Source organism: Amblyomma maculatum, chromosome 9 (assembly GCF_055883805.1).
Source record: "Amblyomma maculatum isolate TAMU_Amacu chromosome 9, ASM5588380v1, whole genome shotgun sequence".
Classification (NCBI taxonomy): domain Eukaryota; kingdom Metazoa; phylum Arthropoda; class Arachnida; order Ixodida; family Ixodidae; genus Amblyomma; species Amblyomma maculatum.
Window position 1 is genome coordinate 74,740,655 of NC_139352.1, and position 26,963 is coordinate 74,767,617.

Genomic DNA, 26,963 nt, shown 5'->3' on the forward strand with positions numbered 1-26,963 from the left:
TAGCTCTGCTAACCCACATAAATCTTATCCTTTCGGAGTGTCAGTACAACTCTCATATTCACGTTATAGGCTTTCAGAGAGCAGCTGCGTTGCAGCAGCTCCACCGAGCAGCATCTTGCGCGCTTTGATGACTGACGAAACTGGACAAAAGCATTTCGAAAAAAAAAAAAAAAAAAAAAGAAAGAAAGTGCTTAGTTATCGATTGAATCAAAATGAAGCGCCGAATTTCCAGATGTAGGATTTGGTCAGCAAACACTGCACTAAGCTAAAGGTGTGTGTTCGGGCAACACTCCAAAAACAATGTTTAGGTTGAGACGGGGCAAGTAAATAGATAATTTGGTCATAATTTTCAATTTGATACCATTTTTGACAAAGTACTTAGTTCTCGATCCGATCAAAGTGATGCGAGGATTTGTTAACTCTATGATTTGATTAGGCAATAGTGCACCAAAATAGAGACCTGTATTCGTGAAACACTGCACAAAGAAAATATATGCCCATTGAGTGGAGGCGCGGGAAATAAAGGGATAATGCGATAATAATTTGCAGTTTATATTATGTTTTCGCTGATGACCGTAGGTTTTCGTCTTTCACGCAGTAAAAAAAAAAAAAAAAAAAAAAAAGAAGGATAAAAATGCTGATATTGCCGCGAAACCTTCAAAACTGTATTTGTTGTTTTTCAACAGCCGCCGGCATAGAGGCTTATCACTCTGATTCTGGATCGCGTATCAGTTCCGTAATCTTTGTTTGTTAATGCTCGATGTCGCGAGTCACACCTTTATCAGTTTCGTTGTAGCGCAAGATGCACCGAGATCTGTCTCGAAAGTTCCGGCCACTCGGGTGTATTTCCACAATGTTCCAGCCCGTGCTGGTAGCTGTTTGCGACGTTATCTAGATTGTTCTGTGCAGCCTTTAAATTGAGCGTTGATAAGTGTGACGAGCATTCTTTGTCCGACGACCGACGAGCACGTTCGTTGCTATCGCCGCCGCCGAGTTGCTTAGTTCTTTTGCGGGCGCAAGTCAGCCCAATAAAAAGTTTCTTCAGTGCAATCATCGACCCTTCATTTGTGGCGTCGACCTTGTCACCCCTACGTGACATCTGGTGGGGGTGCTGCCTTTGATCCTTCAAGCGAAGACCTCGGAAGATCTCAGAAAGCATCGACGCTGACAACGGCCCAGCCTACTATAGCACCGGTTGTTTTCGTCCAACCCCGTGAGCCCCCCTGCTGCCACGGACGACCGGATGAAGATGCTGGAGACTGGATGGACCTTTTCGACCGTGTGGCAGAATTCAACGGCTGGAACGACGCTGCGAAACTCAGGCAGTGTCGTAACATTTGCAATAGCGATTTAGAAAAACAAAATCCAGGGCGCTTCTGCATTTGCCACATTCGTGTGACAGTGTGGTCGTCAAACATTTTAGAGACTATTGCTTCTGATATTGCCGGCAATTGCTTATTTGGCGCATTTCCATTGACGGACTGCCCCTATCTTAATCTGCGTATCACCGCCAGGGGGAGAAATCACTGCATTCCGTTGGTAGCAGTGGCGCGCGCATTTCTCTGACCAAAAAAGGGGCAAGCGACGGAATACGCTGTCACTTTTTGTCCGATTGCTAGCGCTCATCTCTTGGGAATTTCGTAACGAATGACAGTAGAAGTAGTAGAAATAAAATTGTTGAATTGAGCAGGCAACAGCATTCGCTGATCCTTTTTTTTTTTTTTTCTCGCGCGGGTTTTTGAGAAGCGTGATTAGGCTCCCGTTATTTCTGTGTGCATACTTTTGGAAATTAATTTTGTGGGACACATTGCAACTTCGCAATTAAACATATCTAACTTAAAATATAAGCGAGCCGAGTTGAACCATTAATTTCAAAAATGATGACCATCTAAGAAACCAACTTACAGTGAATTTGTACAGAACACTGCTTTGTGAACATTCTTACAAAGGAAACGTTTTTGCACTTCTAATTATTTGACGTCCGGGAATAATTTCGTAACGATGGGAATTTAAGTTGCTGACCAACAGTAACAGCTACTTTAAACTAAAGGTCCGAAGTTTAAAAAAGAAAATGCATATCAGTGCCAAATTTCGCTAAATTTCATGCACAAATAAACACAGCTAAAGAACGACAGAAAAGTGCCAGAAATGAGAAACATTGTTTTGCAGTTTTTTTTGCACTGACATATTCTTCCGTAGTTCTGTAGTTTTTTCGGTAATGATTTACTGTAGTATAGCTACAGTCAAAAATATAACAGGCGAAGAGGTTTTCTTCCCAGCCCTATAACACGGCACCTATATGCAACGAGCCCCCTTACTGGGCTTAAAACCAAACCCAATTTGGATGGCATGTTTGAAGCGGCAGCTTATACAGCTCGCTCGGTCGAAAAACGGTCGACGTGTAGTCTGCAGCGCCGGTCGGAAATGATTAGAGCCTGTGTAAAAATGATTTTTTGGTTCTAGTGCTTGATGGTTGATAGATATGTGATAGGTGATGACGAATTAATGAAATCACTGTAATTGATTAAAATATGAACCAAGGAAATTTAAAAAAAAAGTGAAAGAGTGGGAAAAATTGGAAAAAGATTTTAAAAGGTGTCGAACTGCTTTGAATGTAAAGAATGCTTGACGACGCTAATTAAGAAAGTCGAGAGTGCGTAATTCATCAATTAATAAACTAAAATATTTGGAAAATAAAAAATGCGAATAAAGGTGTCAAACTACTCCCAACGGGAATAAAAAGTAAATAAATATATAAAAATTAATGAAAGGGAAAACATCGTCCGTGTGTGTGAACGCTACTGCGTCATACCCTTCACGGGGAACTTAAGTCTCCCTCTACTTTTATTTTTTTTTTATAGAAAATGTGCTTAATATTTTTAACTTTTATATTTAAGGCATATTTAACTTTTTTTTTTATTCCGAACTAACATACTGTATTCTAATATGGGTAACCACTACTTCTACAAATATTAATAAGTTGCTTGTTCTCCAAAAAAAAAATAGCCCTTCGATCTATTGAAGGTTATTACGGTATACCGCGCGACTTGCGTACAGAACCCTTATTTAAAAAATATTCCATTTTAGCCGCTAATCAGATTTACTACTTCTGTCTTCCGCAGTACATTCACCATAATAGGCTGTATACTACCCTACCTGATAGATCTACAGTGACGTATGGTCTGCGAACACGAAAAAAACTTGTGCCTATTACTCGAGCCAACTATGGAAAACAGAAATTAACTTTTCAGGTGCCATCCCTTATCAATGGGGCTGGTGCAGGTGGTCACCGCTGCTTGCGGCGGGGGCTGGCCTGGCACCGAATTTTTATCTGTTGTAGGCCGTCATTGCACACGCCACCGCTGGTGGTGGACGACGGCTGTTGTTGCGACGCGCGTCTTTCTTTCCCTCTTGCTTTTCTTTCTTCTCTATATTCTCTTCTATCTGCACGAGGCAGTGGAGGTGGCTCAGCTACAGAGCCAGTAGCAGGCCCGTGCATTTTCTTTTCCTTCTTCCTACAGCCACAACAACAACAACACAACACCAAATGTGGAATTTTCATTGGCACCTAGAGTATTTAAAAAGAACGTAAAACAATATTGAAATGAATATCCCTTATAGTTTCATGGATGGTAGTCACTGTATTTTTCTCATATGCAATCTTTTCTGTGTAAATATTTTTTGCAATGAAATTTATGTAATTGAGTGCGTGGTCTGTTGATTTGAATATCTAATGAGTACCTCATGTATTGATACCTTTTATATATCGTTTGTAAGTGTTGCATAATGGTTTTTTTTTTTATATTTATATACACTAGAGGTGTGTGCTGTTGTCTGCGGTTGTCTGTTTTGGGAGCCAAGGCCCAGTCAGGCTTGTCGCCTTTTGCCTTGGCTTCCCCTATCTTGTAGAAAGAAACTCCAACTCCAACTCTAACTACTTTAATTATATTGCTTCTACTAAAGTTTCTCCGATGAAGAAATTCTTTTTAAGCTGCGAAGGACTCACTGAACGACTGAATAAATAAATCGTTGCGAATAGCTCAACCCACCGGCATCGCGAGTCTCTGATGTCATCGTCAGCTCTGCACTCGACTAAATGCGTGTACATATATAAATTTTTAGTGGAACTGCAAATATAAAACTAAATTTCTATTTATCATACGATCAAAGTTTAAAATAAAACATTGTGATCTTCACTTCCACATTAGTTGACTCACAGGCATCGCCAGACACGCGTTTGCTTGATGGTCGAATCACTGTTTCAAAGTCATTTTAAAGCAATATCCGGGTAAGAATGAATAATATTTGACTATTTCACCATCCCTAAAGGCGTGAAACAGTTCTGTGCAGTATAATTCATGTCTTATAAAGTCACATATGCGAAAGTCGTCAAATTAGTTAATGAATAATAAACGTTCGTGAACACGACTCTGTATTAACGCATATGCGCTTCGTGTTTCTGCTGTTTATTTGTGAATCGAATTTAGCTATCCAAGATCGTTTTTCAAATTCCAATAAGAATCAATTGTGGGCATACATTTAGACCATGGAAATGTGCACCCTGAAATACCTCTGGAGGTTCCTACTGTTCTACACAGTTCTTTGTAATCTGCTCCATGGCGTCTGGTGTGTTTAGTACCTGCTGTTTCTCCCTCAACATAATTTTGAAAAACTCATATTTACCCTCTCTCTTGCATCGAACATTTCAGCAGTGACAACACCTCCTTTTAACTAAAATATAGCTGACCGTCAGCCGTCGAGGTGGAAAAATAGCTAAGTCGCTGCAAAATTCAGTCTTTTCCAACGTGCATCGAGTTATATTCTGTATGTAATGAATTTCAGCGATAACGCCTCAAGTCGCATTGCACACACAACTGTACCAAAGGAAACTCGCAGCTTTTTATAAGAGCGTGTTAAATCAAGTAGTGAGTTCGCTGTTTCAGACTTATTGAACTTCCGTTTTATACGGATAATGTTTTCCACTATCTTCATAACGCCATGCATATTTATCGAAACAACGGCACCACCGTGTTCGCCTTCGTGCTGACAGATTTTGTAACCAGTAATTATGCTCTTTCTGAATTACGAGCTTAATATGTTTCTCCGAATTATAAAATTATTTCAAGATTTTTCGGCGCCTTTACCTGACAAATCCTCGCTGCGATGTGAGAATATTTTATCAAGTTTTATACATGTCGGTCAAAAATCGTCTCTAGTGTTTTCCGCTGAACAAATAATGAGCAGGATTTCTTGCCTTTTGGATATACAAAGTACAATAAAACGGTCCGTTTGAAATTAAAAATAATTGAGAGAGAGACGTCTGCAGTGGTTCAGCGCATTTATTACTTCAAATATCCAAAGCGGCGTTTTCCTCTAGTCGTAATTCTCTAACTACGTATATATCCGGTGTCCCAGGTAACTTTAACCAAGGACAAGAAAATAATATTAATGGCAAGTGAGGGACACCAGTTGTATACAGCTTCTAACAGAGTTGCGCCCCTCAGACATGTTTTTTTCTTTCGAGTGATTATCCAATCATAAGTTTTATAAAGCAGTAAATAGTGACTTTAGACAATAAATTGCATTTGCAAGTTGGAGAGAACCTTCAGGAACCCCTCACTTACATCACCTCAATTGTGGTTTCAGCAAAAGAAATCAGCTGCGGACATGTCTCTACTGCCTTTTTGTAGCTTCAGACTAAAATTTTGGCGATGAAGTCAACTTTATTGGGAGAAAAAATGATGGCGATATGGAAGGTGGTCAGCAGGTGCATCCTTGACCCCGATGATTCGTCCGGATCATCGTTGGTTGCTACTTTATTCCACGCATATAGTGAGGAATCAGATAGGACCTCTGTAGGAGGTAGATGTGCCCAGCAATCCCCAGCAGCGACAGGTGCGATGGTTTCTTCTCGTGTGTCAGCTTGGTGGCGCATGTGTCGGTGCAAGTTGCAGTGAGCGCGCCTGCCGCTACAACAGGGCCGGCGAGTCATGGCCGCAGATGATTTCCTTCGCTGAAATCGCGGTTGAGAGGTAACCACTTCTATGTTTTGCCGCCGCAGAAGACGATTGTTGGAGAAGCCACTGCAACAGCTTGGCCTCAGTTGGAACAACCCAAACATGTTGTCATTTGGCGCCACCATACTTTGGTGCAGCTATAGGTTTGTATTTATTGCCATTAAAAAGTTCTTACTGCCATCTAATCCTCTCCCATGCTAACTTTTAAATATTACTTGGCTACAAATCCTAGTCCCATTGTCCCACGCGCATTATGATTTTTCTTTCAGTGCTTCGTCGTTTTTTTTTTAGTTTTATCTTCCCGTCCAATCATTTAATTTTAGGCCGCATAAAGCTACACCCAAAACACTTTCTCTGCGCTACAAATCTTGATCGATCCTTCTGTGTGGGGATGTGCCACCTGTTATTTGGGAAACAATAACAGCAACATCGCGGTGGCCTGTGTCGTGACGTCCTTGTCTTGCTGTGTCTTGTGTGGGCTTGTGTGGTGCGTTCTTCAGCGCTGCGAGCTTTTCGCCCCGTAATATATTGGTGGAGGCGCAGGGTTTCCCACCATCCTCATCCTGGAGCACTGCTAAGGGCGCAGAAGTATTTTACCATGCAGCTTCGCAGCGGTCGAGACAGCGGAATAATCCCGATTGTTTAATCCGGGGAGTCTGGATGCCCCCATTGCCCCTACTTTCATGCATAGTGATGGCCCATCCCCGTGATCTCGACATATTTTGCGGCATCTCAGGCAACAACGTCGAGGAAGTCTGTACCCTTGTGCGAAGGCGTCAGCACAGATAACAGTTGGAATCCCACTGTGACGTCAGCGAGCGTCACTTTACATTTGACCACAAGGCATGACCATGCATCGTATGACACGCACGAGGAACACCTAGCAACATGGGACATTTTCAAGTGAAACCCCGTTCTCTGTTTGGACAACCGGATGATTTAGGGCTCGCGGCCGAATAACTTCAACCTCTGTCCACCATAGAAAGCTACTTGGTATGTATACATACAAAATGTGTCAGTCCTTTGCCGCGAACGTTCAATACCACCAAGTCGGAATCGGAGAATTGGGCCCCATATTGAAATGAATTGCAGATGAAACTTTCTTCTTGCGCCTCTGCAAGGGCGCTGCTTTGCTGTGGACATCCTCATCGAAGAGTGTCATCGCTTTGAGAAACTCAAGAGCCGGCGTATATTCCAGCAGCTTCCTTGGTCTTGCCTGTATATGGCTGTGGCGTCTTCGTGTTAGGAGGCGCGATTAAAGCCTTCACCGATGGTACGTCGCTAGCACAGTCCACAGTGCATGGGAGCGCAGGATGAACAGTACTACATATCTACTGTCTGTATGCTGCCGCAAGCCACAGGCCGATCCGCGGGTGGGGGGACAGAAAGGCATGTCTATTCAAACCTCAAATTGATAATGGTGGCTGATCGCAGGCCATATGTAGCAGCATCCCTTTAAACGTTACTCTCTATCTCATTTACCGTTATTTCCCTTCAACGTCAGATACTTTTCCCATCGAAGTTGCACATATGCACTGATTCACTGGCTGCTTGGCAGCCTTCTGGCGCGCTTGGCCAGCTGTCAACCTCAGTTTCAATTCCGCTTTTTATTATTTCGTGAGGGGGAGGAGGTAATAGACCAAGGAGATGCCTTTCCGCCTCCTCACTGTCGGGGAGCACGTGCTTTCTACCGCAGTGGTGAGTCAGTAGGTCTCCCCGTTCGTTATAACCGAGTGGCGCGGCTGCGGTTCTTCGCTCAATCTTTGACGTAGCGCCATAGCCTTAATGCATATTTTGGCGGTAGCTTAACACTCGTTGGTAATAAGGGAGCATTCCTTATAACTGTGAACGTTATGAGCGGGCTGGAAAGTATTTTCATCATCAATTAGTGCTTTATACACAAAGAAGTGTGCCTCAAACATGCGCATTTTCGTCAGTGTCTGTTATGTTCACGCTTTCATCGTGCCAGCAAATGCTTAGCTCCAATTGTTTTTTGCTTCTGGTTGTCATCAAAGTTTGCATGCAGTGTACAAATGGCAGTTGCAATTTGCATAATAATAGGGACATAGTTGCAGCTTTTTTCTTACGTGAAGAAGGAAAATGACAGGAAGAAAGTCCCTAAAGAAAGAAGTGAGTCAGACAGTGTGATAGAGCATAAAAAATGTATTTCAAGAACACACCGGGTCCATATACCTCTGTGTATGTACATATATAGTTCACACGACTCTTCTTTGCCACTTGTGCATGATATGTCACAACAAAAGCAAAAACAGAAACCCACACATAGATTGGCTGACAAATCAGCACATGTCAAAATGCATTCTAACTCTGGGTCAGTCAGAGCAACAAACAATATAAATTAATGCAGTGTTTTTGGTATGATGAGTGGACCATACAAGTGCACAACCATTTTGGTAAATAAAATTGAACTATCACAGCCACAGGTGCAAGCGCCTTAGAGAGTTGTCGCAAATCAACATAACCATATCAACTACCCATAAAACCAAATGCTTGACTTTAGTTGTCACAGATGGCCACATCTGCACTGAAAACAATATCGGCAATTGCCCAAAATGGAGGTTCAAAATTTGAACAATTAGTGAAGCTCTTGCAATGTCAAACATATGCGACACAACCGAAGCCGAGAGTTCAATTTTGAGAGCATTCTTCTACACCACAAAAGAGGCTGTGATTACAGAGTACATGGTTTTGAAAACACATTAAGGATACGATTGCAAGCATGCCATTGCACTCAAGGTATTTCGGCACAAAAAAATACTGAAAACTTAACACTGAGAATTGCACAATACAGTACTGCTTTCACTGCTCACTTATTTAAAATAAAACGAACTGGAGAGTGAAGCTTCAGAAAAAACCTCCCTAACAATCTGTCAACTTAGGTAAAACCAGGCACTAACCACCTCTGCACTAAATTCACAGACTACAAGAAGTAAGGATGCAGCTTTTTTCTTCCAGCTGTTAAACGTTGCAAAGACAGGTTAAGAAATCTTATGTACCTTAACGGCATTTGTCCTGGTTTCATAACTAGCCATTTTAAATTTTCTCTGTTTATCATATTTTGAACTTCCTGTGTCATTAGTAAGCCACTTGGGATATAACAAACATTAGACGCATCTGTGCAAACACTTGTAATGAATGAGTCTTCACCTAGTTAGACAACACGAAAGAAAAAGGTTGAAGAAGAGAAAGATAAACTTTCAGATGAAGTACTGAAAAAACAAACACTGTCAGCTATCATGGCATTAGTTGCTGATAAGGGCTAAGCCATATGGAGCAAAACATTAATGAGTGGACTCATCAAGTCCCAAGTAGTTACTACTTTTTTGTGAGCAATGGAATCCCTCACACGTCTTTGGCAGACACTTGCAACGTGCAGCACAGCTACAAAGTAGAACATAGAAAGTAATGCATTGACCCGATTGATAGTCAGCCAGTGAAAAGCATACAGCAGCAATAAATGCAGGAAATGTAGAACAGCGCAATAGATTAAGACTATGGTGAGGATAGACAGCGTAGGATAGTGAATCTCAGTAACACAGCTGTATGAAAACATATACTCAATGTTGGAATAGGAAAAGAAGGCTACTACACCAATGCTTTTGTAGCTATTATGTATATGTTTTGACGTGCGTACGTATGTGGCAGAAGAAACAAGTCTACACTATGTGTTATCTATGCGCACCATAGTCCCTGTTTATTGCGCTTTCCTGCATCTCAGTCAAGTACAAACTATTCCACATCACCACGGTATTCAATAAATGCCTTCAAACACTGGGCAAAAATGGATTTCGGTTAGAGCAAGGCACAGTGCCGTGCTCCGAAAGCCATTGCCCATTAAAGTGACTACGCTTGGTCCAGCTATTGACAATTGCACACTACCGGCCCCGCCAGTGCACATGCACATACAAACACACAAACTTACATCACAACTCGCACCACCAATTTTCAGCTGCAGGTCAGCATCCATACACATGGTGAGGCATCAGTACATTTCAAGTGATTATGACAGATGACAAGAAAAATATAAAACAATCTCATCATAATCTTATTGTAATACTGCGAAGGAACTATCGCAAACACCCAGATCAAGGTTTAATGTAAAAAAGATCCAGTACCTCTCCAATATTCTTTTTTACCCTGAGCCATCTCTTAGAGGCAGGAGTTTACTGAAGAGATTCATTTGCTTTGTCATTTGCAGCTTTTGACAAGGCTTTTTCTTTGACTAGGTATACGACTTATGGGACCCTATGGTTCCAAAGTAAACCAGTCCCAACCATGCAAATAGTTCTGGAATGTGATATGTTGCAGGCCACCAGCCAACAGTGTACCTGAAAAATAAAATGCTGGTCTTGCCCTTACATCAACAAAAATCCATAAATAATCTCCCTTGATATGATAAAGGATATGGTGTATGGTACTAAGAGATCATGTTGCACATACGTCACTGCTTTGATATGACTCGAAGAGCTAAACAAATGAGTGCTCGTAAGTTGTCAGTGTAAACACCTCGAGACCGCCGTTTAAAAAGCATATTTGATATAGGTTCAAAATGAAAAGTTTCGGGATTTCGCGAAAAGCAGGTGTAAAAATTGTGGTTGAAAGTACTTTAAACACCCTTAATCCCAAAATTGCTACGCAAGCCCCTGCAGTACAGCAGGGCTCTACCATTAACAAATCATTGATGGGCATAATTCTTCAATGCCTTTGCTTCATTAGAGTAAACATCAATTAAAGGAAACTGCAACCTCGGAATGAGACAATATCTAAACCCGTTTCTACTCGAACAAAAATTCAAATATTAGACCCTCATGCTGATGCTCATTGGCAAGTGCAATCTAAAAATTTTGATTGACTAGAAACATTACAAATATTTCAGTAAATATCTTTGGTTACCTTTTGTTAGAGAGTAACTGCTAGTACCAATCCCTGAAAATATCTACAATGACGTCTTGCACAGCACACTATATATATTTAAACAAATATGCGCCTAAAGCTATTAGATAATCTTTAGAGCTTGACCAATTAAGAAGACTTCAAATATGCACAGCAAGAGTAGATGCTTAAATAACCCCTTGTGTACAGTGACTATAAGACTTCGCTAAGCCCCAGCGTATTAAGCGCATTAAAACTAAGCACGAAATCAGTCTTGTTTTCTGATTTTGTAGCAGAGAGGAAATTTTCGTGACAAAATATAATCACTTCCAGTTTCTCAGATATATTTCTTAATACTCATTGAAACCAAATTGAAATTTTGTCCCAAGCAGCTCATCCAACTGCTATGCAACTAATATGCACTTTTGTGAGACAATAGATTTCTCGCATTATGCTTTGTGCCTTCAACAGATTTCGCAGCTGCAAATAGCTTTGTACTTTATTAATCAGCTGAAATGTTGCAAAACGATTTTGACTTTCTAAGCCAAGTGTGCAATGAAGTGACTAGGTCAACTGTAGTGGAAAGCATGTTTTGACTTGTAGGGCTGAATACTATCACTGAAATGAATGCGGTTAAAATATTAGGGCACAGAACGCTGATAAACAGATTGTCAGTAAAATAAGGTGATATGATAAAGAGTGTAATCACCAGTAAATGTGTATCTATAGGTAATCTTAAAATGGAATGTAAAAGTGAAGATCTCAAGCACATGTTTAAAAATGCTCTCCAGACCTCTAAGAATAAAACGTAACTCTTTTGCTGGTTCCCTCGTGTTTTATGATGGGTTCTGTTCTCACCACAGATAAGAGAATAAAATCTACTCTTTCAAATACCTCATCTGCTTCTTCACTGAAATGGCTAACAGGCAGATTTCAGACAAAGACACAGCAGCAGGGGAAATCTCCCATAAAATAACACCCCCATTTTTAGGAAGATGGAAACTCGCTCAGAAACAATGGATTTAACATCATGTACCAAAACGCCCAGTGAAATACGTTATGCACTTTTTTCCTGTGTAGAAGGTAAGCAGAAACATCACGGCACACCAACAGAGAAACATCATGGAATGCCCTCACAAATAATGTATTTATGTGGTGCAATTCACCTGTCACGTGACCCTTAAATATGATTTGTAAAAGGCTAAAAACAGTACACAGTAGAGCTGGCACGAGAGTTAAGAGACTGCCCAGGAGATGCGATGTCGAGCTTTGCTGGTCAGTTAAAGTTAGAGATTTAAGCCTGGTGCTATAATAAAGACTGCTCGCACAGAATGCGATTTAATAGCAGCAGTTAACTGCAATGCCATGCCTATGGTTTTCTGATCAGCTTCTGCTATCTGAATTTACCTGTGAGATATGTCTAGAAGAAAACGAGGTCAAAAGATGACACGTCGAACTGTACAGAGTATACAAGATCTGTTATGACTAGATGCCTCAAGATATGGTCACTCGGATATGACTCGCATTTTTCCTCTCCTGGCTTGCAGGCCTTTTAGGGAAAGAATGAGCGGTAAAACTAATACAAGTACAAAGTCATGACACCAGTGCCACCTATCACTGGTGTTCTACACTGTAGCCACACTAGTTCTGGATATGGACAATAGAGGCAGTGGTCTTACATTTTACAAAGCCAGGTCACTGGTAATCTGTACATGTGTCATTTGCTGCCATCTGTAACACTGGTCACATAACAATTGGTTTTGTGCTGCACTGAGGCTGGTCTCGGATGGCGAGAAAAATGTTTGGGCACGCTTTTACCCACAGTGACACTTATGTCGGCTTCCATCATCCTTGGTTTGGCTTGTTCCGGCAGTACAAGCATGTCGATGCAAAATATCAATGCCATAACAGCCCAAATATGGAACAGAACAGGCGCAAGAATTGAACCATACATCTGTACTCGCTAAGAGCTCAGGAAACGGAACAAGCTGTGGCTTTCAAATGATACGTGGCTTTAAAACAGTCACCAGACTTTCTATGAAAATGATCAAAACCCCCCTGCCATACTGAGAAATACTGCGTGAACCCAACAATGAGTACACCAACAACAAAAACAATCAAACAGCGCAACCGAGCACATAACTATGGCAAACGGAATGTAAAAAAGTGAAATCCTGTGCGTCACAGCCGTAAAGAGCGTGTCAAGCCTTTACCGAAACCATCATGGATAAGGTGGTCCGTTCGACCGGTCATCCATTCAGCAGGCAACAGCAGACTGTTTCCGATAGGTCCCCCAAACAAAATATGCCTTGCCCTCAAAGCAGCATCATGACAGTCCTCACTGCTCTTTCCTTCAACTTTTCTCTTAGTTCTGCTGGAGCAGGAGTTGTTCCAGCTCGTCAGCGGAACGCAGAAGGAACGCTGCCGACTCTCGATAACCCGCGATCAGCTGCTTCACGGCATTCACTTCTGTGGGGTTGAGCGAATACTTCAGCGCCATGGCTGGCCTGTCTACGCCGTTGCACTTCTTTACGCTCAGGTCCGTCGGGCTATTGCACGACGCCGGCGAAGAAACGACGTTGGAAGCGGGACCTGTGGTGCCAGCAACGTGCCTGTGGTGCACGCTGTAGTGATGGCCATTGGCGGCGACGGCCATTGACGTCACCGGACTGAGGCCGTTGGTAGCGGCCGCCGTTACGACGTTGTTGAAACACTTGTGGTGGTGATGCGTGTGCGGGCTGGCGCCATTCACGAAGCTCGTCGCCGGGGTCGACAACGACGATGACGTGACCATGGCCGGGGAGGTGATAATGGCGCCGTTGGACGAGACCGCGGGAGGGTTCGTCGACGCCGTGGTGAAATGCTGGTGAAACTGCTGGTGGTGGCGATGGTGCATGTGGAAGGGGCAGACCGTGGTCACGTCGACGCCGGACGTAGTCACGGCACTGTTGGCAGTGTTCAGGGTTGTCGACCCGACGCTGACGGAGGAAAGGGGTGAGCTTGTGGGTAGATGCCCGTTGGCCGAAGAAGTGACGATGGGCGACGTCAACCGGCTTATCAGCTGGCTGCTGACATTACTGGCCGGGCTGCTGTTGACCGGGAGAGACGACGGGACGCTCGAGAGGGCGCCGACACTGGTTCCTCCGACACTGACAGTCACGTGGTAGCCGGGCGTCGTGGAACGTCCCGGTGCATCCAGTTCCATCTGGATTTAAAAAAGACACAGAGAACAAGTGGCAGTTTCCTTTAACATTGATTTTCTAACAGATATTATAAAGCTCTCCCTCTCTGATCAAATTTAACAAATCGTGTAAAAATGTTTCGGTCGCTGCGCTTGGTTTTCAAATGAAGATAGTGTACCTAAAAGATGCACCAAAAGGGACGACAGGTGATAAGATAAAGTGCTTGGGCGTGTCCCCTTTCTTTGTCCGTTTCGCGTCACCCTGTACACTCTCAAGATGGCAACAACATCAGTTTTAAAACTCGGATGCAATCTTTGCCGAACGTAACTGTGCCACAGGTCTTGTTCAATCTTTAGCCGCGACGCGGGGCACTTAAGCTCTCATGCTAAAGCTCTAAAGATTGGTAACTTAAGGAGAAGCTTTGTCCTCCCTTTTCGATAATGCTCGGGTTTCAATGGTGCTCCTGAGGCTGCACGGTACTTATCAGAAGCGAACCTTGTTTCCTGGTTACTTCTAGCAAAGACCGTACAGGTTGAGACATCGCCTGCGAAGAGCTTTCGGAGGCTAGCAGATGAAGGAGTTGTCTACGGACTGCGAATACAGCTATCAAGTGTTCTGCAGCTTTAGAGCAACCGAACAGTTCATTCGAACGCGAGTAATTACGTGAAAGCTTGGAGACGCGTCGTGCCTGTCTTATCCGGTTATCGTCGATGCTGCGCTAGCACCATCGAGTTTGGAGAACGTCAAACTGCGGGCCAATCGGCTGCTACATTTTTAACGTTGGGGCAATTAAGGCGAAGTTTGCTAAGTGCATGCAGGCGTCGCAGATTTCGCCCTGTTCTGATCAACAACTAACTGTATAACATTCCGCGTATTCGCTTAAGAAATAGCAATAGAACAGAAATCGAATGTGGCAAAAGTTCTAAAAAATACAGGTCACCCACCAACGAGTGATGGAAACACCAAAGACGTGCGCAGGCATCGTGCAAACCAATTGGCAACGGTTGTTAAAAAAAACAAAGAAGAAAGCTGATGCATTTCAAGCATGCCGTTTGTTTGTGCAGCTGAAAGGATGTCCCTCGGCAACATGCGCATGCATTTTAGAATGGATGCGACAGAATAACCTTGTTCTAATATCTGTTCCCGGAGAAAAGTTAACAGCGATCGCCCGTCGCTACGTGCGGCTCCGCGCCCGGCCTAAATCTGAGCGTCTTCAAGAGCAGTGGAGGACCTACCGGCAACGGCTGAAGACCGAGCCTCATCCTCTTGGCGTTGTTGGTCTCGTTCTCGCACGCAGACGCCAGAATCTGCTCGGCAAGCGGAGACGTCAGATGGGGAACCGCCGTGCGACCCTAGGCGATGGGAGAATTAAGACGAACGATCACAGGCAAGTCCCTCACCCAACAAGAACTGTCACTGCATCCACAGTGCCGCCAGCGACGCGTGGAGGTCTACCGAGGCTATGACCGTCGAATACCGCTGGTGTCGGTACTAAAGCAGATCTTGCTAGCCTCCTCTCGAGTAAGTACTGCGGCATCTACAACGTGACAAAGGCGATCGGACGGGAAAGAATGTCGCGTTAAGCCTAGCTGACCACCGCTTCAGTCAAAGCGCGTTCGGTTTCGCTCCTCGTCTTCTGCTTCAACGCGTGCAATTCCTTCCCGAGTTTACTTAGTACATAATGATCTAGTGCATGAAAATGAGCCGGTAAAATGAAAGTCGGTGAAATATAGGAAAATGCGTCGCGAAAAGTTCAGCCGCACATAAATGACGTCGTCTTAAGTGAAAACATTAGCCAGCGTTGAGTGCTGACTGGGCTGGTGCCCCTCATGATGGCGGTGATGAAGAAAAGGCAGAAAAATCAGCTAGGTTCCACACAACTAAAATATACTCCGCATGAATCTTCATGACGACAGAGAGACCAGTTGTGGGCCTAGGTCCTGTCAGGCAATCCTATTCATTTAATCTCAGCGCCGTGCCTTGTAAATGTCTAATAAACGAATAAATCATAAAGGGCAGTGAGAAGAAAAAAAAGCATAAAATAGCAGCCTAAGCTGCATAAGTAACATAATATCAAAGTAAATCACGCAATCCACGTCTGAGCGTGGCTAACCGTGGTCCCTGTTTACGAAACTAAGTTCGCATTCAGTATGCCTGTTGCGGAATAAGTACAGCCTTGGGTGTGCTTTGGCGTGGGTACGGATACGACGAGCCTCAATCAAGCCCAGGGAAATACTCTCCTATAGGGACATAGGTACAGCTTTTTTTGAAAGGCTTTAAACAATATATATAGGCGCCTAGTTGAGAATGCTCTAGACCTCTGAAGTGAATCAGCATGCATAATTAACCGTTGCGCACGCATAGCCTGATACGCTTTGGGACGTTAAATCCTACAAATCAAACCAATAATCTAGCGGCGAAAGAGCGAGCGCTCGAGAGGAATATACTCACGTCCCAACCATTGAGGTCGCGTGTACGCTTGGTCCGCCGACAGGACTTGAGGTAGGTGCGGATGCGCTTTCGGGCGCGCTCGGCGAACTCTGGGAACTGGCGGCCGCACGAGTCGATGATGGCCTGTATTTTCTCCTTGGGCTGCCGCGAGATGGGCACCATGCGGTCCAGATTCTCGTCCACGAACAACCGCACGAACATCTGAAAGGCGACGCAAGCGAGAAAACATTAAGGAACACCCTGCGCATTTTTTTTTCTCTTTAGACTCATGCCTTGAAAAACAACACTAAAGGGTACTTCAACATGTCGAAGATATCGGCTGAATGAGTAGACGCATGGATGAGGAAGGGGGATGCATGGCCCTGAGAAGGAGGGAATCGAAGGTTTTCTTTGATAATAATTTCCCAAACTGTTTTTAGTGTTTTTTTAAGGCCAGAGCCTTTAACGGCTCATGCTGTCGTGGGCAAAATGTGTTCCGCTTTTCCGACGACTCTGATTGGCCGAAGCGGAATGACGTCATAGAGGTCTCGACCAATCACAGAGCACCACAGTATGCGCGAATGCGTGCCCTATATGGCCATATGCCAATCAATGGCCAATTACTAACAATTGACTAATTAAGCAATTGATTCCTAATTAACAACTAATCAAGTAATTACCTACATATTGACTGATAACTACCTAAATTATAATTGATTATTTATTTAGTATGGTTAATTCCAGTTTTGTAGCCGAATGCGCGACTCGGGCTTTTGCCTTTACTACCTTAGTCGCTAAAGTCCCTCGTAATTATTTATTACCTGCCATGAGAGACCTCCATAGGCACAATGGCTACCAGCCTTACAGCTATAGGAGCTTCCGTACACGGCTCTCTGAAATTGGATAGACCTTACTCAAGTAGCAAGGCGGAGGTTTTCGGTTTTACAAGAAGGTTTCGTAGCGGCCGCCCACAACGGGAGCGAACTGACTCACGTTGAATGCTTTGAGGCGCTCGGGGTCGTAGGAGCTGATGTCGAGTTTGTCTTGGTCGTCGTCATCATCCTCCTCATCTAGGTCCTCCTTGGTGCCCGCCGACAGGTCGTCGGGCTCGCCACTGGCGCCACCGCTCGCCGGAGGGCTCTGCGCTCGCGGAGAAGTAATAAGGATGGTGAGGAGAAGGGAGTGCGATGAGGCTACAACATAGTATCCACTGTTTGATAGGTAAAGAGCTGCCGCGATTAACGAGTTTATCAGCATGATCTTGCGCTCCATCACAGCATTCTAGTAACAAGTGTACATGTGGCTTTTAGAGCGACAGCCTGTCTTGATTCATAATTTGTGTGATGAGATTCTGTGCACAGAAAGTGTTCACCGTAGTCGCACTTAAAGAAGACGATATCCGTATCTTTCTGGAATTGAACCACTATCCCTCCGATCCCAATCCGAGCGCACAAGCCACTACTCCACGCCTGGCACATGAGAAAAAGATCGTAATTCTTGTCTAGCCAGCCTGCTATCTCCATGGCAAGGTAGCACGCTCCACTGTGTCTCAGCGGAGCATATAAAAGAGACAGAGTGAGAGGACTCGGCAGCTTGTGGATGGCGGAGAAGGAATCATGGGCGGTCACAACCGCTCATAGCAGCGACTTTAGCCAGTGATTGGCCAGTGACTTCAGCATCGACTTCCTAGCACCTACCCTATGTCATCCTTGGGGCACCTCGCCCGATCGGTGCGGTTGGCGCGAACTGAAGTCGGAGGAGAGGGCAGCGCCCGGCGACCGCGACTACCTTCAAGGCGCATCGCGGCCCTTGTCCGGATTGGACTACGCCTCCTCCCCCCCCACCCCGCCCCCCCACCCGCACCTGGGAGAGGTCTTTGTCGGGAGGGGAGGGGGGGGGGGGGTGCGGATGATGACTGGGTGATGGGCCATGCGTGACCTTGGGACGTGACACTTTCTAGTCTCAAAATGTGCCTTACAAGTCAGTTGTACCAAATAAATACTACACTAGAGCTTGCCCCAAGGGCTTTCGCCTTATCGCTCTTAAGGGGTCAAGTGCCTCCTAGAGCTTTTTGCAAACAGAAGGCGATGAGAGCTTTCGTGAGCACACATTACAGATGTGCAATTGCCACAACCTGCAGCGAGCTTACATGTACGGACACGGTTTCCAAGCATGTACAGCTAACATTGAAGTCATAGAAGCTGCCGTGCTTGTGTACCAAGATCACGGTGAAACTTTTGCGAATATGTTTCTTGTCCAGAGAGCTAGCTACTCTTATCTGAAAGGTGCAGACTAGGCTTAACCCATCATTCTTTTCAACTATCCCGTGACGTCCCGCCCGATGGATCATAAGAACAGATAAGAAGCAAAGCTCTGTGGAAATCCTCAGCGGGTGCTTACCATCCCTCGTTCGACGAAGCCGTGCTCCCCCGCAACCGAGACTGCTGCTGCTCCAGTGCTGCCGACGAAGCCCGCAGGAATCGAGGATGTGGTCGGTTTGGCCGTCATGTTCAGCGGCTGCTGGGTGTCCATGGCCTCCTCGGCACACGAGGCTCGTCTGGCCGCGGGTGATGACGCCTTTGCCGAGGCGGTGCCGTCCTCTGAGCCTCCGGGCGTCGACGGCTCGTCCGCCATGCACACGTCCCCGCCTTCGGCCTCCTTGGAGTCTAATGGTGCCGTGTCGGGACTCGCCTCTCCGTCGTCGTCGTCGTAGTTAGGCGTGGCCTCATCGTCGCTCAGCTCGTCGCTGCCCACCGTCGAGTCCTGCGAAGTCCCCGAGATTAAATCAGCGCGAGTGGGCCCAACGGGGCTTGAACCCTATACGTTTTCAATAACATTGTACAGCGACAGCTGTTGAGGTGATCTTTCCAAGCTCTGCAGTGCCGACGAAACGCCGCGCCCTGCTGTCTGGTCAGCAGGCGGTGACGTCACGTGTGATGTCACAGCAACGTGCCAAGCGGAATGTTTCGAATGCAACGAGATCACGACTGCCAGCATGAGAAATTTACGACCACACTTGCCCGATGGGATTGGGATTTACACCGATGGGACAGTCATCCGTTCCGCCATCGGACAACCATAAGTCTGCGTCGTGGGGCAGAAGCCCATATGTGGCCCTTTTTATTAGCGGCTAACTGTTTGGGCCATGACCCCTTTCCCAAGCATTTTATCCCATAAAAGCCGAGCATCAGGCCGAGGGAAATCTGGTGAAAGCTGGTGGGTGGCCGGCGGCATCAGGGATCGAACCTGGTACCTCCCTACTGGGCGGCGGATGCTCTACCACAAGGCCACCGCTACAAACAAAACGGAACAGGACAAAAATATATTATCTTCGTAAATCACTCACTGATCCTTGCATTACACTGTGATGCAAATGTTTAGTTTAGTACCTTCTGTCCCTCGCTGTAGAGTTTACCCGGCCTAACAATAAAGTATATGTTTTTCTTCCACGGCCATGTATATAACATGTCTTGCTTGTGAGGATACGAAGTAAAATTATAGTTTGTTCACATTATCCAGACGGGCTCCGCAAAAGGGCAAGAAGAAACGAAGCAGGCAACATAAACTTAAGAATGTTTTCTTACATCATTAAAGCGGCCAAAGAAGGATTCATGGGTTTCAACAGGAGGGGTCAGAATTTTAGGACGAAAGCGCACATAAAACAGCGGTAGTACCATTTTCGATCACAACAGTAATACTTTAAAACATTTGAGCCTAGCATTTCACGGCTGCATATGGGATATTCCAGCACGAGTTCGAAGCAGACACGAAGGTGTGCAGCTAGTTGGCGGCAGGTCCGTTATACGTTGTGCGGAATGCAAGGCACACAACGCAACATAAGCGAGGCTCAAACGCCCAGCACCGTAAAGGAAAGAAGGGACAGCCGCTCGCGGTTTTCAAGCTTGGAATCGGTTGAATTTGGTTAATGTTTCCTGCTACCTCAAAGCGACACTGGCTATGCGGGAAACCATAGTAGAGCAGGAATCCAGAAATTTAGAACACCTAGTGTTCCCTGGCGTGCATTGTTATCGCACGGTACAGGGGCGCTATCGGCAGCGTCCAAATGCGGTGACAATGGCTGGCTTAGAACCCACTCATCAGTATCGGCAGTAGAGGTCCTACCCACTGAGCCATTGCGTGACTAATTAATCGGTTTCCATGACTTGAATTGCACCACTTTTCGCCTGAGATCACAAGGTGGAAAAAAAAAGCCAGATTAATTTTCAAGAGCCCACGGGCAGAGAAACTTAAGAAGACGGTCGATCACGTGATTTGTGACAGAGTGGCTCTATTTCCGGTTTCGTTGGAAAACCAAAGGCCAGTGCACAAGAGCAAGCCGAGCCACTACGGCCCGTTTCGGGGTCGAATTGGCGAACGCATGCTCAGCGGTCTAATGCCTCACAGCCTTTAAATTTAAACCACAGAAACCGGATGGGTTAACTGCCGTAACCACAAAGGCAAGCTAATTGTTCCTAACGAAGATAACAGTCGGTTGTACCTCGGCAGAAAAACAAGGCTGCCAATCACTCATACCACCATCAAAATACATCGCCATTCATTCTTTTTACGATGTCGCAATATTTAGCGTGGTCACCCGTGCAGTAATCGTCGTCGTCATCGCCACCATGAAGCAAGTTCAGTCCAGTAAGACGAATGCCTCTCTTTCAATGAGTGTCTATCTCTATTATATATATAGTCACTTTCAGTAATGATTTTCATTCCTGGTTTATGCACCCCCCCCCCCCCCCCCCCTTCTCGTGAAAGTCGGATAGACCCCCTTGGTTATCCGCTCACAGTAGAAAATGGGTCCCGCTCGTACCATTTTCTTCTTTCAGAGTTTAGCTAAACTATCACTCAAGCGGTCTCAGTCAACTGCTTGGGATTTCACAAATGCTCTTAGCTGCGAAAGAAGGGGTCTACTTGCAATCTCTTTCTTAAAAAAAAAACAAAAAAACTACAAAAACGAACCTGAAATGGGTCGCGCGAATCGAGAATGCATTAGTCCATTATGAACCAAAAATCCCATTAAGCGGGAAGTGTTTGGTCGATCGCGCGTTAGGCACAGCACTTATGTATGAGGGGCAACTAAGGATCACTTAAACCTTCTAGTGTAATGGTTAAATACGGCCGAGAATCTGCAACTACCATCTCGCGTGTAGTTACCATTTCATTTAACGCTCGCTTTCTTCTCGGCACAACGGCCATGGCTGTCAGGTAAAATGATCGTCGCCCCTGATAGCCTGTTGTATTCGGTGCTCACATGTTTCGAAAGATGTTGACCATTGCTGCAGGAAAGCCCGAGGACGGCACACACACACACAAAAAAAAAGCAGCATTGGCGCGGCGATCGTTCAGGACATGGGCTTCAACAATGAAATCACTTGCAAGCCGCACATTAGCAGCGTATTCGAACCGGAAGTGACGCATGGGCGACATCTCAAGAGCGTGGAACCAGCTAGTTGTCGACGTTCAAGCGAAGGTCAACGACAAGTGGAAATAAGCTTCACGAACGAAAGGAAACAAGCAAACCTCACTAGAAATAGCTTAAAAATGATAGCAAGGATGTAAGCAGTATGCACAATACAAGAAAGCATCCAGACTTTTCCGAGAAATAAACGCCACATATGACTTGGTTTTTTACGTGTGCATTTACCGCTGCTTCTTCCTCGGGAGATCCGCAGCGACTTGCTGCTTTCCCTAGGCCTAAAAGGGAGAGGAGCTACTCCAACACGCCATAAAACAAGCATGTCAAAGCAATTCGGGCGGGGAGTGAAACTTCAAATAAGTAACGCGGCAGAAGAAGCAGCAGCACAGAAAAGAGAAACGACCACAATAAGCGCTCAGAAAATGGGCGCAGCTTGTTTTCCTTTTGCCGCCTTTTCCTTCCGCGCCATCCCTCTCCCCGTTCCTTATTCCTCTTTCTCCCCCTTCCCTAGTCTGTCACCGGGTAAGCGCACCCGAGGACACAACGATCGCAGCCGGCGTATGCAGCCTGCCACAGGCGCAAGCAAACACGAAATAGATGGCAAGGAACAACCGTGATAGAAACAGAGAAGGGAAAAGCAAGCGGCGCGAGAAATATAAAGAAATAGGAAGGGAAGATAGTAGGGACCTACTTCCCTCTTCCACCATTCTTGTTGCCCGTGACAACGGGCGTAGCGGCGAACGCGGCTCAAGCGCCGAATCACGTGATATTTTCCTGTCCTGCTACCTCCTTTCCCCCCTCCCCTTTGGCTCCCACCTCCTCCCCAGGGAAAGTTTTCCTCTTCTTCCTCCACCTCTCTCACAGCAGCTTACTTCCCCCACGCAGTGATGCCTTTCTCTTACTTTGCAATGGAGATAGAAAGAAGATAAAAAAGGAAACGAAAATGTCACGAAAGACAGAAGGAGAGAGAGAGAGAGAGAACAAAAGGCCTACGTTGTGTCTTGGACCGCGATTATATACTCCTCCCCCTCTCCCCCGCTCGGTGCGGCCTGCCTCGCTGGCGCTTCAGAGCAGTTCCAGTGCCTATTTCTCTCCTTCTTCATCCTCCATCTTCCCTGGGATCCCCATCTCATCCGGATCGTGTGCTCGGGGGTGAGGTTTGTGTTTTCTCGGGCTCTTTCGGGACGGCAGAAAGGAAACAGAGAAAGAGGATGAAAGAAAGACGAGGCTAGAAAAGAGTGACTCCCGAGGCATTCGTCCACTTGTTGCTACACAGGAGGGGTAAAGAAAACCCGGATGGGTCCGGCAGTGCACGGAAAACGATAACAGAAAGAGCGTGCACTTGGAGGGAAGAAAACAAGAAGCAGGGAACTGGAAGGGGAAACTTCTGAAGGAATAGAAGTGACAAGCTGAGAGACTGCGTCGAAAACAGAAACTAAGTAACACGAGAGAAAACGAGGAGAAAGAAGCAAGCTATGTGAAGATGGGTCGAGAAGGAAAGAAGAAGGCCGCGCTTTGGGGAAAAATAGGATAGACGTCGTTCGGGCAAGAACGGCAAGAGGGAAAGAAGTTGCACGACAACGAACCGGACTGAGCTAAGAAAGGCTACGCTGGGGACAAAAAAAAAAAATACACAGCTACACAGCGGGACGACAGAAATTAAGTTAGAAGGACTGGCACCCATAAAAAAGGCAGGATAAATGTTTTTAGGCACCGAGCCTGCGCTGGCGAGGGGGGAAAAGTAAAAGTCACATCAGCGCCAGAAATGGATAAAACGAACTAGATACATTTGGCGGAAATAAAGAAGCAAATTTTTCCCCAGGGAGAGACTGAAAGGACAGGGAAGCGGGAAAGAGACGCGCATGAATGGGTTGCTGGCAAGGGGTAAGCAATAGGAGGGGCGTTACAAGACGTGTCCAAGACGTCACAGACAACTTCAACGCGCTCGGAGAAAGAGTACTTATGAGTGGAAGAGTGCAACGTAGTAAAAGAGAATGAACGCAGGCATGGCTCTCAACGTTTAACAGGTAAGTTACGATTCCTGGAACTGCAGAAGACGAAGAGGTGAGAGGAGATGAGTGCCGAGATATAAAACGACCTTACCAGGAAAGAGCAGTCACAAAGCCAAGAGCGAGAAAGAAATGAGAAAAGGGGGAAAAGGGAGCGATAGAAACGGTCCAGTCAGAGCGAAGGGAGTGAAAAGAGGACCCGGCTCTACCACCTCCTTCCCTCCGGCTGTCGACCTGTCCCCGTCATTTTGCAGCACACCTCCTCCGTTTTGTTATACTTTTTTCCCTTGTTACCGTTATTCTTCTGGGAGCAGAGCAGGAAGTATGAGCTTTGACAGCACGGGAGAAACGTCTACACGTAGTGAACAGCTCGCAGCAGAAAAGGGAGCGACAGAGAGTTTGGAGAAAAAGGCTGAAATTAAAAAAAAAAAAGAAAGCACCCCTCTTCCTCCTCCCAGATCCGGATGGACTTTTTATGTTCACAAAATTTACGTCGAATTCAAGCGCGCGTGCGAGGCGGCAACAAATTTTGAGCACGAAACGCGGGCGCAGTGTTAGGGGGACGGAGAAGGGGCCGCGGCAGAAATGGAAATGAGACGGCGTCTTCGGGGCCATTCGCAGCGCGTCGAACGTTCATACGAGAGAGAAGTTAAAGTTAACTCAAGAACAAAAAAGACAAGACAGTGCGTTATTTCACTTTTTTTTTTTCGAGAAGAGAAAAGGTGGGTTGGGGGGGGGGGGGGGGGGGGGGGGGGGGGAGGGGAGGCGTCATTCCTCGAAGAGACAAAAACTTCCAATAAGCAGCAAACACCCGAGCGCGATATTCGGCGCTGCCGCGTGGGAAAGACGAGAACGAAAAGCACAAAAAAAAAAAAAAGTTGAACCAAAATCAGTGCGGAAAAAAAAGGAGAGTGATGGGGAGAGGAGAATTCTCTTTAACGTCGGCGCTCGGAATCGAGTTCGCGCAAGAACAGCCCGGCACGCTAAACACCGCTTTACAAGGACTGGCGAGAAGCTGAAGCTGCGAGCTCCCCACTTACATTAAAATCTGCTCCTCTTGTCGCATTTTTTTTTCTAATTTTTCACTTTTCCTCATGCAGCTTTTCGCTTCCACCTACGCACAGCAGGTTCATCGAACGCCTTGACGCCGTGTAAGTATACATAAAGCCTCTCTTGAACAAAGCAACCAAAGCTTCAAGAGACGCTTATCTACACGAATGTTAGAGAGAACAAAAAAAAAGAAGAAGAAACGTGGACGCGAGGTGAGGGAGAAGGAGTAGTATAGAACAACTATAAAACAGCACGCATATATTCGATCGAACACGCTTTCTCGACGAAACGGCCTTGCGAGGAGAGAGACGAGCAGCTTTGAGGGCCATAACCAGACGCCTGCAGGAGCGTGGGTGTAATGGAGAAAGGAAAGATCTTTTTCAGAAGGCAGCCAGCCATACGCGCGGTGGTGGACCGAGGAGAAATAAACAAATACTTCTACAAGTGCTTGTTTTTGTTTTGAACCGTCGCATGAACACGTAGCTGCGAACAGCTTAAGGACGACGAAAACACGAGGGAAGCGGGAGGGCGACAGATGCTCGGCTGGAATGTGCGCAAGACTGGCCGACTATAGAGAAAACGATTTTTATGGGTTTATTACCGGTGCTTTCGGCAACGCGTTATCTCTGTTTGTTTCCGCACAACCAGTCGTTTTCTGGGTTGCGTCTTTGTATATTCTCCTTCTGCACGGTCCGGACCGGTCAATATATTCTGTGGCGTGCGTTCCGTAGTAGCCGTCTGGCCTCCCAGCATTGAAAAACAAGCAAATCGCTGCTGAGCAGCATTATCTCAAAGGAAAAGAATACCGAGGATGTAGAACCTGTTCACAGCAAAATTTGTACTGTCTCGGCGCAAACTAGCGCAGTGTTCGCAGGCTTTATACAATGGAAAGATTGCGATGATGCGGCAGAATGTCGGTGTCAAGAAGAAAACAAAATGCAAATAACATCTTTTTTACTTCGGTCAAGATTGATGAAAAGAAGGCACGAAGTCTGGCATGCTTTGCACCGGGCGCCGCTGCTTCGGCATTGCTGAGTTGTACGGGCAGAAGAAAGCACAGCTTTTGGAAATTATTAACGCGAGGAGTAGATATTATGGGGGGAGGAAATATTAATGCAGTGTGCGGAGTAGCCCAGCTTTCTCTCCGAAAGTTTGAATTTGATTCCACCGTCAAAAATCTCGTGGGGCCCGTCGGAACGCTGGCCTTCTGGGCTTCGTGTCCATATCAGTGGCAGTGGCGCCATCAGAATTAGTGCGTACATACACAGCTTCTGTCCCCCCCCTCTCTTTATGTAGTTTCCAAATAATCATCGCATTAGTTTGCTGTGTTTTTACGCTGCCTAGATGGTATTTGCGCAACCTTTTACGGTTAGTGAGTATTTAAGATAGGCCCCTTGGTTTAGAAGTATACTTTCTGTGGGATGGAGGTGTGGGATAAAATTTTCCGCGCCGGTGTGCACTAGAATATGCAGCTAGGAGGAGGAAGATGAGGAGGAAAGGCAGGGAGGTTAACCGGTATATGAACTGGTTTGCTACCCTGCACCGGGGGAAAGGGGTAGGTGGGTATAAATGTTGTGGATGAGAGAGGGATGGGTGATGACAGTACAGTCACATCAGAGACATGCCACATCACATCACGTTACAGTTATATCACGTAACATAAAACATCATAGCCTTTCGATCAGTCCTGTGCTTTTCATAAAGCGGATCAGTGCCTGGGAGGCCTTCATCGCAGACGATCGCCGTGGCCAGGGACCTAGGATCTTAACTTCAGTTAGTGGGCGTCCATCTAGACGCTCCAGCGCACGCCATAGACACTGTCTTTCCTCGCTGTATATGGGGCACTCACAAATAATGTGGCCTATAGTCTCGTCGCAACCGCAGTTTGTACATGCAGGGCTATTTGCCATACCTATCACAAAAGAATAAGAGTTTGTAAATGCTACACCAACCCACA

The 26,963-nt window shown here is 45.7% G+C and overlaps 1 protein-coding gene across 2 annotated transcripts in view; it reads right to left on the bottom strand.

The window, feature by feature from the left end:
- Positions 1 to 8,213: 8,213 nt before the first annotated feature.
- Positions 8,214 to 26,963, bottom strand: part of LOC146179445 (nucleolar protein 4-like) — a 127,853-nt gene continuing 109,103 nt past the window's right edge. The window contains exons 5-9 of one of the 2 annotated variants that reach the window (XM_084579076.1): positions 18,923 to 19,285; positions 17,516 to 17,662; positions 16,544 to 16,744; positions 15,328 to 15,444; positions 8,214 to 14,115 (exon numbers count right to left, since the gene is read on the bottom strand). In XM_084579076.1, the coding sequence (XP_084435202.1) occupies positions 13,276 to 14,115; positions 15,328 to 15,444; positions 16,544 to 16,744; positions 17,516 to 17,662; positions 18,923 to 19,285 (1,668 nt within the window). In that variant the 3' untranslated portion in view covers positions 8,214 to 13,275. The remainder of the gene's footprint in view (positions 14,116 to 15,327; positions 15,445 to 16,543; positions 16,745 to 17,515; positions 17,663 to 18,922; positions 19,286 to 26,963) is intronic. The other variant, XM_084579077.1, reaches the window with a different exon arrangement.